General features: G+C 47.9%; 1 protein-coding gene across 10 annotated transcripts in view; it reads left to right on the forward strand.

The window, feature by feature from the left end:
• The window catches only part of ASAP1 (ArfGAP with SH3 domain, ankyrin repeat and PH domain 1), a 313407-nt gene that overhangs the window by 255975 nt on the left and 45112 nt on the right, over positions 1-12320 (forward strand). For all 10 annotated transcript variants that reach the window (XR_007458534.1, XM_049633464.1, XM_049633467.1 and 7 more), the window contains 4 exons: positions 784-871; positions 3459-3507; positions 9099-9262; positions 10800-10933. Coding sequence is in view for 9 of the 10 variants with exons in the window: in XM_049633464.1 (XP_049489421.1) it covers positions 784-871; positions 3459-3507; positions 9099-9262; positions 10800-10933 (435 nt within the window). In the remaining variant the exon portion in view is untranslated. The remainder of the gene's footprint in view (positions 1-783; positions 872-3458; positions 3508-9098; positions 9263-10799; positions 10934-12320) is intronic.

Below are 12320 nucleotides of genomic sequence, written 5' to 3' on the forward strand. Positions count from 1 at the left end.
CCAGCCTGGGCTCTCAGACACTTCCCTCCTTGGTCAGCTCCTGCAGGAAGCAGACATCTGGCATCAGCCGTTGGCCAACATGTGACCTTGGACAAATACAGGAGGGCAAGAATGAGTTTTGACCAGGGTGATTCTGTAACAAGACTCCATGTAGGCAAAGCCTAAATTAGCGTGACTCTCTGAATACTGCCGGGCCTGAATGAATGATGTGTGTGACCAAGAGATTTGCTGACAAATGATATGAAATCCTTACTATATTTTCCCTCTCTCCAAGATTTTGGAGCTCATTCAACAATGTCTCGTTAAGCAGTGTCTCACAGGTCAATTGTCTTTGCGCTTTTGAGAGAAGTACTAAATTTTGCATTGCAACCAAAATGTGTGGGTACCTGAGACATCAGGTTTGGGATGACTGATTCCTGGGGTCATTTGGAGTCCTCTGCATTTCACAGTAAGATACAGTACGGAGAGTGCCGACTGTTCGTGCTCGGGTACGTGTAAGTTCAGAAAGGTGCATCTCCATGGAGCGTGCCCACTCTTCATTGAAAGGGAGGCGGATGATCCTGGTTCCATTCTGATTAATCACCAGGATATGCATGTACATTGCACAGACATTTGTCAGGCCACCTAAGATCTTTGTCCTTCTTTAATGAGACTCACGATTCTAACGGGGTAAATAAAACTTCACCACACGCACTGCGTGAAGCTGCCCGTCTGCCCCGCAGGCCGCGGACCCTGCAGGTGGGAAGATAATGCAACGTGTAACTTCCTCACTCCTTGTTCTAGTCTAACAGGCAACCCGCTAAGCTGAACCTCCTCACCTGCCAAGTGAAACCAAATGCCGAGGACAAGAAGTCTTTTGACCTGATATCACGTGAGTCCTTTTTCTCTCCGGGTCGGTATGTGTGGCTTCTGACATACATCTCCATCTCCGGGCGTGCAAACAGCAGCTTTCCCAGGCAGGGCCCCTGGCGCTCCTGCACGGGCACGTTGCTACATTGACACTGAGCCCACCCGCAGGCGGGGGAAGGCATAACAGGGTCAGATCTGACACCCAGTGGATTCGTATCGAGATCTGTACGTTAAACTAGACCAGTTCTTGACCATGAGCCCACAGTTTTATGCGCTTGGAGAGATTCTTCTAAGTACATTCCTATTTCTCTCCTAGATCTGCTGAATCACAGTCTTTGCTGTGAAGCCCAGACATAAATATTTTTAGGAAGTCCCAGGTGATTCTGATGTGTACCTGTGGTTAAGAATCTCTGGCATGGGGCGCCTGGGTGGCTCGGTTGGTTAAGCGTCCAACTCTTGATCTCAGCTCAGGTCATGATCTCACGGTGCGTGAGATCGAGCCCTGAGTTGGACTGTGCACTGATGTGCTGACGGCACAGAGCCTGCTTGGGATTTTCTCTCCTCTGTCTCTCTGCCTCTCCCTCTGCTCGCACTCTCTCTCTGTCCCAAAATAAACAAACGTTAAAAAAAAAAAAAAAACAGAAAACTCTCTGGCATAGACTTGGGAGTGCAGGTGTGCCCCTATAACCCTACAGCCGACCTGCCCAGAGTTTTGTCCCTGCAAAATAGGGCTCCTAAAAATCATCTTGCTTCCAAGAAAAATTGCCTTCCAGCCTCCCAGATGGACGACACTGCATGCCATCACTCTCTCACTCCATGGGTTGAAGTGTGCTTTTCCCAGTGATGAGAGCTCATAAAGACCCTCCCATCCCCCAAGCTATGGCCTGTATCTTCATGGTTTGCAGAGAGTGGGGTAAAGATTGTTTTCCTCTAGACCAGCTCCCTGTGCTTAACCCTGGTCCCATGGTTGCACTTACGGACCTCCGTGGTCACTGAAGGGACACCTCTTTATAAGGGAAGAGGACAGTAGGACCGATAGTGACTCACCAGTATTATGAAATCCTACATATTAACCTTCAGTATTCTCCCTTCTCTCTAGAGCCCTGTGGGGCTGTCCACCAGCTCAAGTGCACAATCTGTGTGCACAGCACAGAAATGCTTATCTGCCCCCTTGAAATCCTCTGATGGAGTTGTGTGAATAGAAGCCCCAAAACAGTTTCAACCCAAAAGGCTCAATCCGTCGTGAGACCCTTTAGATCCAAGCTGGATTATGCAGCATCTATTAAAGTTCAGAGTCCCCATGATTTTTATGACCAAGAAATTTCTCAGGCTATTGAGGAGAAAGAAATATGAAAAGTGGGAGTTATGACCCCAAAAAGCCAAGAAATCCTAGAGTTGAGAGCCTATAGCTTATTAATAATAGTCATCCGTTATTGAACATCTGATATGTGCCAGGGGCTTTGTAAACATTATGGCTGATCCTCACAAAAGCTCTATTAATTTCCTGTTTTATAGAAGAGAAAACTGAGGCTCAGAGGCATTCAGTGATTTACCCAAGGTCACACAGCAGTAAAGCAAGATTTCTCAGCCAGGGTTCTTGGGCTCAACTACGCATGGCGTGTTCTTGGACAAACACATTCTCTGTCTCTCTCTCAAGGAGATACAGGGTGTGAGTACTTGACCTGGAGCAGTCACGAAGCAAGTGACTGGTTAGTACAGAAAGGTTAGTTGGACCTATGTTGAAGCAGTCTAGCAAATCCTGCATTTTAAGAAAGAGTGTCCATTGCATACGCCTGCCCAAACTATCCAGGTCAGGCTGTTCCCTCCTTACCCGGGTAGCAGCTTGAAGGTGCCTCTCGAGCAGGGTTGAAGCCCTACCTCCCTGAAGCCTGATTCAGCCAGAGAGCAACCTGGGTCAATGTATGCCTACTTGTAGGGGCTGCCCTGTGAGTTATGAATCATTGAAGAAAACGAATTTTTTTTAAAAAAAGAAACAGTAAGGGGCGCCTGGGTGGCTCAATCAGTTGGGCGTCCGACTTCAGCTCAGGTCACGATCTCGTGGTCCGTGAGTTCGAGCCCCGCGTCGGGCTCTGGGCTGATGGCTCAGAGCCTGGAGCCTGCTTCCGATTCTGTGTCTCCCTCTCTCTCTGCCCCTCCCCCGTTCATGCTCTGTCTCTCTCTGTCTCAAAAATAAATAAATGTTAAAAAAAATTAAAAAAAAAAAAAAAAAGAAACAGTAAAAGGCAAATTTAAAATGACAAGTAAAATATTGAACTGGCAGCCAGCAGTCTCCGGTTGGCCAGCTGGTCACTGAAATCCACTTTGATCACATGGGATCTCTCCCCCTTCCCATTTTTTTTTTTTCACAAAAAGTGCCCGATACCAGGTATTTGCAGTTATTTTATTGTATTACTCTTGCACTTCGGAAAAACAATACCGACAAAGTGAATTGTGTAAGTGCTAAATCAAAATGGTGTAAAAACAAATTATACTAAGATTTTTCTTTTATGGTGTTGTTTTTTTTTTTCCAGAAACTTTTCATAATTTACATTATACCTGCAGGTGTTCTGCTTTTTAAAGTCTGGCTCTTTTTCTGTTTTGTGTTGTAGATAATAGGACGTATCACTTTCAGGCAGAGGATGAGCAGGATTATGTAGCGTAAGTAGTTCTGATATAATGGCCCGGGGTCCTGAGCCGAACAGGCACCTCTCTCCTGTACCGCGTACCTTGAAGTCTCCTTTTTATTACCGAGAACCTCTCCTCGTGGCTCCGCACGCTCGCGTCTCACCCGTGGCCCTCCACCTGTCACTCCTCTCTCTGTCCGGGAACTCAGTGGACTCCCACGCTCCCTTCAGGATTCGGCTCAGGCCTCGCCACTCAGGGGCTCTGTTCCTTCCGTCACCCCTGGGCCTGCTCACACTCCTTGATGAGCCTCGGGTTCGGTCTGAGCCCTTTACGGACTGAGAGCTCCCCAGGGCAAGACCGTGCCTTCCTCACCTTTAATCACATCGCCTGCACGTCGCCCGGTGCTGAACCAGCCTGCCGGGTGCTTGGCTGTTACCTGGGGGGAGCAGGAGAGCCTGGCCCTGCGGGAACAGGACAGGCAGGTGGCTCCCGGGGGTGAGCGTGGCTCAGGAGCCTCGTGTCTTGGGGGGAACAGACTTTGGTGTCACACGCCCCTGGGTTGGGCTCCTGCCTCACCTGACCCAGGGATGCAGCCTCGGGCAGGTCCCCACCCCCTTTCGTCATCTTCTCCCTGGTCCCAGGCTCCTTCATTCCCTCTTCCTTCCTGTGGCCTGCCACCTGCCAGGGCTGAAAAAAGCAGTGTGGGGCCATTATATCTTCAGCTGCTTGGGAGAGAGGATGTTTGCGTTAAAGCTGGCAGTTAAACCTTTTGGTAGCATTCACATTTTCAAAGCCCCGTCCGTTGGAACACACAGTAAATACTATTTTCCTTCCTTAATGATTTCTGGAGAGCCACAGAATTCTGTTCACCCCCATTTCTCCTTACACTTACTCCTTTTCTTTCTCCCTCTACCTTCCTTGCTCTCCTCCTCCTATGAAGAATTCCACTCTTTCCCCATTTCAGGAGAAATGATGAAGGATCAGAAAGAATAAAGAATGGGTCGAAAAGATGTACAGTTGGAAGAAACAGAGCAAAAAGGGGTGGGAGGGTGGGCGGGCACTGAGAGAGAAGGTAGGAGAGATTAAGGAAGAGGAGAAAAGTCTTTATCCCGTTCATTCATCTGAAGATTCACTGAATGCCAGCCCCAGGCCAAAAACTGTGTAAAGCACAGAGAACATAGTGCTCAGTTAGGCAGAGCCCCCTGCCCTGAAGAAACAAGACCTCTGCTGGAAGAGAAGGGCGGTGCTGTGGCACACATGGGAGCACGCACCCCCTTGGGTTCTTGGGAGTGTGGCTCCGAGACCGTGTCCTCCTAGGAGGAAAGCTGTGTGAACGGCTCATGACGGTGCCAGAGGGTTATAGATACTCTGCGCTCCAGATGCACGCTCCCCTGGCCTGGAAGCGATGGGAAGGAATAGAAAGGAAGCAAGGGACGTGGCTGATCATGGGGTTGGCTAGACGAGAAGTAACACCAGGAGAGGCCGGGAGGGAGGCCTTCCACCCTCAGACTCACGGAGGTCGTATTTATCGAGATCGCCCTGCACGTCGTGCGTGTCGGGCTCTGTTACTCCTCACAGCCCCGGGAGGCAGACACTGCTCTCCCTCCTTTGAAAACGAGGGCACTAAAAGGCAGCGCACCCATGGTCACAGTCCCAGTAGCCCAGGGGTCTTCTGGGCAAGTTGGGGAAGGGAGTCCTTCGGCCTACCGCGGGTGTCTCCTTGCCCGCAGTATAGGTGCTCACTGTGGGCGAGCGGGGGCTCGCCTACGGTATCGCTCATCTTTTCAGTCACAAGGTTGGCTTAATTATGCCCGTTTTGCAGATGATTTAACAAATCAAGTGAGGTTAAGTGACTTGTTTAAGGGCTCAAAACAAAATGGTAGATATGTGATTGCAGTGCTGGCCCTGCTGGCCCGTGCAGTTTCCAGTTCACCACACTGTGTGATGAGAGGTCACGGGTTACAGGTCACACTCAGAGGTGAGAGCGTCGAGGAATCCAGACCATCACGTTTGCCTTGACTTGGGTGGCATCGCTTGGTTTACTTCTGGGAACTTCATCCCCCTCCTTTATTAAGACACGGGACCAACAGTAGGTGCCTGGTTAAGGCCCCTGTTGGAAGGTAGCAGTGAAAGGTGGTGCGAGCAGGTGAGCATCGCTGGCTGCGACGGGTGTCACGGTTCCTGCTGGAAAAGGTACAGCAGGCGGTCACATGTATGGGCACTCCTGACACGTGTGCCATTAAGAATTTCCTAGCCAGAATTCCAAAACCACCTTGGAATATTACTTCCCCTTCTCATATTTCACTCTTTCCTCCTTTTTTCCCTTCTCCAAACCCCCAAATGGGAGATTTATGTGAGGCAGGGAACGCATCTGCTGCTTCTTTGTCCTCAAACCCAAGCCATTACTATCGTATTTTTTCTGTGACTTCCAGAGAATTCAGTCCCCAGTTTGGGCAAAGAGGTGTATAGGCTTCTTACCCGTGAGACCGAACGCCCTTCAGTGAAAGGCTTGCTGAGCCCATCAGGCAGGTGCTGCACTTGGCCTTCCCTGGGGCTGGAGGTGGCAGAAGGGGGCTTTGCTTTGAGTGACGAGGGAGGTAACGGCGGAGGGAGCATACACCCCCGGTCTTGGGTCCTCATTTACCTGCAAGCTGCATAGAAACAGTTTGGCTGCACCCTCGAGTTTCTTTCTCATGGAAAGTGTCTGGGGAAATTAAACGTAGAGCTGCATTCTCACCGAGGGAGGAGGTGGGCAACAGAGAAAGCAGCTCCCCCTCTGTTTCAAGTCAGGCTGAGGACTTCTGGTCCAGCCTTCGCCCCCTAGTGGCCATTTGACCTTGAGCCTGATCAGCCCCTCAGTCTTCTTTCTTTCTTTCTTTTTTTTTACAAAGATTGTTTATTGTTTGTTTGTTTGTTTGTTTGTTTGAATTCAAGTTAGTTAACAGACAGTGTAGTCTTGGCTTCAGGAGTAGAACACAGTGATTCATCTCCTACATAGGAAACCCAGAGCTTATCCCAACAAGCGCCCTCCGTAATGCCCATCACCCATCTAGCCCATCCCCCCCACCTCCCCTCCAGCAGCCCTCAGTTTGTTCTCTATATTTAACAGTCTCTTCTGGTTTTCCCCCCTCTCTGTTTTCATCTTATTTTGCCTTCCCTTTCCCTGTGCTCATCTGTTGAGTTTCTCAAATTCCACATATGAGTGAAATCCTATGATATCTGAATTTCTCTGATTGACTTATTTCATTTAGCATAAAACACTCTGGTTCCCTCCACATTGCTGCAAATGGCAAGATTTCATTCTTTTAAGTTGCCGAGTAACATCCCCTTGTATGTATATATACACCACATCTTCCTCATCCATTCATCAGTCGATGGATATTTGGGCTCTTTCCATACTTTAGCTACTGTTGACAGCGCTGTTGTAAACATCGGGATGGGCGTGCCCTTCAAATCAGCGTTTTTGTATCCTTTGGGTAAATACCTAGTAGTGCCATTGCTGGGTCGTAGGGTAGTTCTCTTTTTAATTTTTTGAGGAACCTCCACACTGTTTTCCAGAGTGGCTGCCCTGGTTTGCGTTCCCACCAGCAGTGCAAAAGGGTTCCTGTTTCTCCACATCCTCGCCAGCATCTGTTGTTGCCTGAGTTGTTCATTTTATCCATTCTCACGGGTGTGACCCACCTCAGTCTTCTTGTCAGTAAAGACGGGGATCACAGACCTTGCTCAGAGGCTTTGAGACTCCAGATAAAATGTGTAAAGCTTCTGGTACAGTGCCAACATTATTAATCCTGTAAACTCAAAGCAACTTTAGAGTCTTAGAACACAACTGTGCATTATTTTCTGTCTTGCACTTTTTGGTATGCCTGTTACTTTACAATAATTTAAAAAGTTTATTTTTTTAATTGTCGGAAATAGCTGCTTTGGTTCTTGACCCTTTGAGACATAGTCTGTTCCACCAAATTTGAATTATCCTTCCAGAGAATGCATTGCTCTTAAAATACGTATTTTCTACTTGTCACTACCACCTCCTCTGTTTCTTTACTTGTCCTGATCTCTTGAGTGAGGAGGCACACGTGGCATGATGAAGGAACCCTGGGAAGGAGGGGAGTCAGCAGGCATCGTCTCTGCTGGAGGACCTCGTGAGCCCCTAAACCTCTCCGGGCTTCTGCGTCCTCATCTCTAAGATATTGTCACCCTCAACGCAGAGGTTTGCTGGAGGATTACATCTCAGAAATCCTCAGTCCTCGGCACACAGTAGATACTGGCATTTCAGATAACCGGAACGTCACGACGCTTAAGGAAAGCAAAACAGATTCTGCAGACACGGTGCAAACTCCAGTTACCCAGTGCCGCTGATTAACACGTTGTTGAGCCCAGTGTTTTGAATTGTTTTTCAGAAAACAATTTCTAGTCTTTAACTTGAAACTAAACGATAGAGAAAATATCCTTTAATTTAAAAGGTATTGGGGGCACCTAGGCGGCTCAGTCGGTTGAGTGTCCAACTCTTGATTTCAGCTCAGGTCATGATCCCGGGGTCATGGGATTGAGCTCCACAGCAGTTTCCGCGCTGAGTGTGGAGCCTGCCTGGGATTCTGTCTCTCTCTCTCTCTCTGTCTCTGCCCCTCTCCCCCACTTTTGCTCGCTCTCTAAAAAAATAAAATAAAAATCAATTAATTTCAGGGGTGCCTGGGTCTCTCAATCGGTCGAGCATCTGATTTAGGCTTAGGTCATGATCTCACAGTTTGTGGATTTGAACTCTGAGTTGGGCTCTCTGCTGTCAGCGCAGAGCCTGCTTCACATCCTCTGTCCCCCTCTGTCTGTCCTTCCCAGCTCATGCTTTCCTTCTCTGTCTCAAAAATAAATAATAAACATTAAAAAAAATCAATTTTAAAAAGTTAGTTGAAATTTTTAAATTTAATACCTGATTAACTGTTGCACTCTGTGGCTATTTCGTGCTTTAATAATGAACCCTTGGGGGAGCACCTGGGTGTCTCAGTCGGTTAAGTGTCCAACTTTGGCTCAGGTCGTGATCTCACCGTTCGTGGGTTCGAGCCCCGTGTCGGGCTCTGTGCTGACAGCCCAGAGCCTGGAGCCTGCCTCAGATTGTGTGTCCATGTCTCTGCCCCTCCCCTGCTCATGTACACACACTCTCTCTCTCTTTCTCTCTTGCTAATGAAATAGCCCTTCGTTTTCACTTCTAAGTTTCCTCCCCGACAGTGGACTTCCAGAGCACAGGTGCCTTTTGCAAAACTCTTTCTTGCCTCGTGTCCACTTGTCACCAGTTCTTTCTCATCCTCGCATTGGGTTGGCCCCATACAGGGCTCTCTTCATTCTGTCCAGATGGAAACGCACGTACCGTGTCGTCCGTGCAAGCCCTCCGTTGTGTTGATCTTACGTTTCATCCACTCCTCTCGTGTCTCTCGGTTTCTCCAGCATGTTGCTTTGCATTCTCTTAACTTTCTCTTCCCTTTGGGTTTAATTTCTTTCATTTTTCCTCACTGTATTGCTGTGGGGGGTGGGCGGATTCTCTTTTGGAAGCTCTTGACGGAAATAAATTTTTTCCAGTGGAAGGAGGAGACAGCGGCCACGCTCTTAAGTCTCCTTCCTCTTTCTTTCGACAACAGATGGATCTCCGTATTGACAAATAGCAAAGAAGAGGCCCTGACCATGGCCTTCCGTGGAGAGCAGAGCACGGGAGAGAACAGCCTGGAAGACCTGACGAAAGCCATCATTGAGGACGTCCAGCGGCTCCCCGGGAATGACGTCTGCTGCGATTGTGGCTCGTCAGGTATTTGCCCCCAAACGTGAGCCGGCTTGTTACACAGTCTTTCTCCCCCTGTAGAATAAAAATAAGCTCGTTATTTAAGTCCTTGTCTCCTTATGGGCACAGACACACGCCCACCATGTATTTCCAACTTAAACGGTCCCAATTCTGAGCCGCTTTGATGCATGCCATTTGCTTAGCCTGGAAAACTCCCACCTGCTCTCCCCAAATGGTCACCTGCCCAAATGCTACTGGTTAAATGAGAGCACTGTGGAACTATGGAGAGAGCACCGGACATGGAGTCCATCATCCTGGTTTTGAATCACCAGCCTGCCACTTAACAGTGTGGACATCCTCATGCCGAGTGCCTTTACTGTTCTGATCTTCAGTTTCCTCGTCCCAAGTTGGGACAGTAAAACCTCAGTTGTTATGAGGACTTAATGAAATCGTCCGACACATTATACCTTTCTTTCCTTCCTTTCTGCGCTCCGGGAAACCTCCCCAACCTCTGTGTCACATGGGTGTCACCTTCCTCCAAACTTCCGTTTTCAAGGGCCATTTATATTCTGTAGGTATTGACGGTAGCTGGCATGACTTCAGTGCTTACATTGTGGTAAGGACTCTGCTGGTTGTGTTTTAGCTTATATTCTCTTGCTGAATGCTCACAGCTGCTCTGTGAGCAACATACTAGCATCATCACCGTCTTACAGATGGGAACACGAGGGGACTCCAAGAAGTTAAGTGACCTACCTCCCAGGCTCGCCCATCTAGTAGGGATCAGAACATGGTTGCAAACACGTATGATACGCCCAAGCGTATGATACGCTTTCTCATTGTTTTCCATATGAAAATGGCCTTCTCTACACAACACGCCATGAGCACCTCAGAGGCCAGTCTCCCAGTTTCTGCTGTGTTCATGTGCATGTGTGATAGTGACTCATGCTGTGTGTGCGAGGATACGGCAGAGGAGTCATAAGTACCCGGGTACTGACCACTCAGAAGGAAGCTTACCACAGAGCATGAACCCTGTAAGTTTTAGTAACATGGAAATCCGTATTCCCCCTGTTGTGGGGCCCTTGGGGATCATAGGAACAGCTGAGGTCTGTGAAAGCAGCCTCTGACGTTCAGTATTTACGGTCGTCTTCTTACCAGGAGGATGGGTCGTAACTGGGAGGTTAACCACACCTGTGGAACCGCGTCCGTCACTGGCGACGATGACGCGGGGTGGTGCGGGAGTGCCTCTCACCAGGATGTTTCGTGTGCCTCACAGGACAAGGCTTCCTCACATTTTCACGAGAATAAAGAACTTAATTTTGTTTTCAATTTAGGGTTGAAAGAAAATTCTTTAGAATGTCTCTTAGCCGATTTGCTCTCTGACAGGCTGGTAAGCTTCGTGTTAGCCCCTAGGCTAAACCACAAGCATCCATTTCTTGCCTTTAAATCTTTCCCTTTTAACTCTTCACAAGTTTCACTGCTCTTACTCTAGCTTCCTTTGTAGTTGGCACACTAAAAGTAGGTATCATGTTTGTTTCATTGTCTTCAAAATTTTCTTTCCACACAGAACCCACCTGGCTTTCAACAAACTTGGGCATTTTGACCTGTATAGAATGTTCCGGCATCCATAGGGAAATGGGGGTTCATATTTCCCGCATTCAGTCTTTGGAACTAGACAAATTAGGAACTTCTGAACTCTTGGTAAGTAGTGACCTGTGCCTGGAAATATATATTGCCGTAAATATATTTAATACGTGGCTTTGGAGGTTTTTTTTGTTTCTGCCGAGTACAGAGAATTCCAATTCCTGCATTTAGTGAATTTGCGTGGATATTTAAAATGTAAATCTTGTGGTATGTAACGTTGACTGTTTCTGTTTCCTTTTTGAAGAACTGGTGAATCATGCATTTCTATAATTACTTCAACTAAACTGACTCTTTTTTTCTGGGATGGGCTTTTTTCAAAGCTGCCTTCTTTCAGAATTAGTTTTTATATGATTCACTCACTAGAAGAGCAGTAAAGGGAATTAGGTGTGAAACTCACATGATCACTTTACCCAGTGGCCTGTGTGAATAAAAATAAAGACTAAAGAGTCTTTCTGTTTTTACTGCTTGTAAGCTTGTGTAAGTCCCCATGAAGTGAGAGTGGCCTGTTAGCTACAGCCATAAAGCCCATCGCTCCTTAACCCCGAACTTGTTCAGCTACTGAAGAGAAATAGGGTGTGAAGGGACGGTGCTGAGCTTCATTACGTGGAATGAATCTGTCCTTCCCGTCACGAGTCACCCAGATCAGGAGCCCTCATTGGGTCCAGGCTCTGCCGGTCCCTGCAGTAAGTACACCAAGTAAAGGCAGGGAGGCCCGCTTGGGGTCTCCCATAATGCCTTCTGGTCAGAAGCCCTGTCTTGCATGATTTGAACACGGCTGCACTGTGAGGGAGTCTTTTTACTAAGGGTAAAGGTGCTTGAAGCAAACCAGGGCCCTTCGTACAGAACGCTCTTGGGCAGAACCTGAGTGAGCCTGGGGCTCAAAAATCTGAAAGCCTAGCTTATCACTAGCCTTGTCTGGAGAAAAGTACCCAGAAGTCAAGGCACTTAGCCGCCCAGCCAGCAGCATTTGCTTTCTGAGCATCCTCTAAGCAATGGTGGTATGTCTGTGTTGTGTGAGCCCCTGATTGAGGAAGTATCATACTAATGCTCAGCTTCCTGACTCACTTCAGGATTAGAGAAGAAAGGCTCCAATCTAATACTTGACACATTCTTCTTTAGTGTGGAGGTGGTGTCACTTCCGCCTTGACTTAAGGTAGTTAAACCAGTTGACAACTAGAAACAGGGAGAGTCCAAGTCTGAAATACTTGCCAGGTGATAAGCCCAAGATTTTCCCCCCAGACACCTGATAGCATGAATGTTTCTTAGGCTATACGTTGTTCCCCGAATTATCCAAACGACCAAAAGACCTTCAGGACAAATTCTCCTGGAAGGGTCTTGAGCCCAGAAACAAAATGCTTCCTGCAGCATCCTGATGTGTACCCCAAATGTAAAGGAGAATCCCACATCCTTCTCTGTCCAATAAGAATAAATCTGCTCAGCCTAA

This window comes from Panthera uncia, chromosome F2 (genome assembly GCF_023721935.1).
Source record: "Panthera uncia isolate 11264 chromosome F2, Puncia_PCG_1.0, whole genome shotgun sequence".
In the NCBI taxonomy this organism is placed as follows: domain Eukaryota; kingdom Metazoa; phylum Chordata; class Mammalia; order Carnivora; family Felidae; genus Panthera; species Panthera uncia.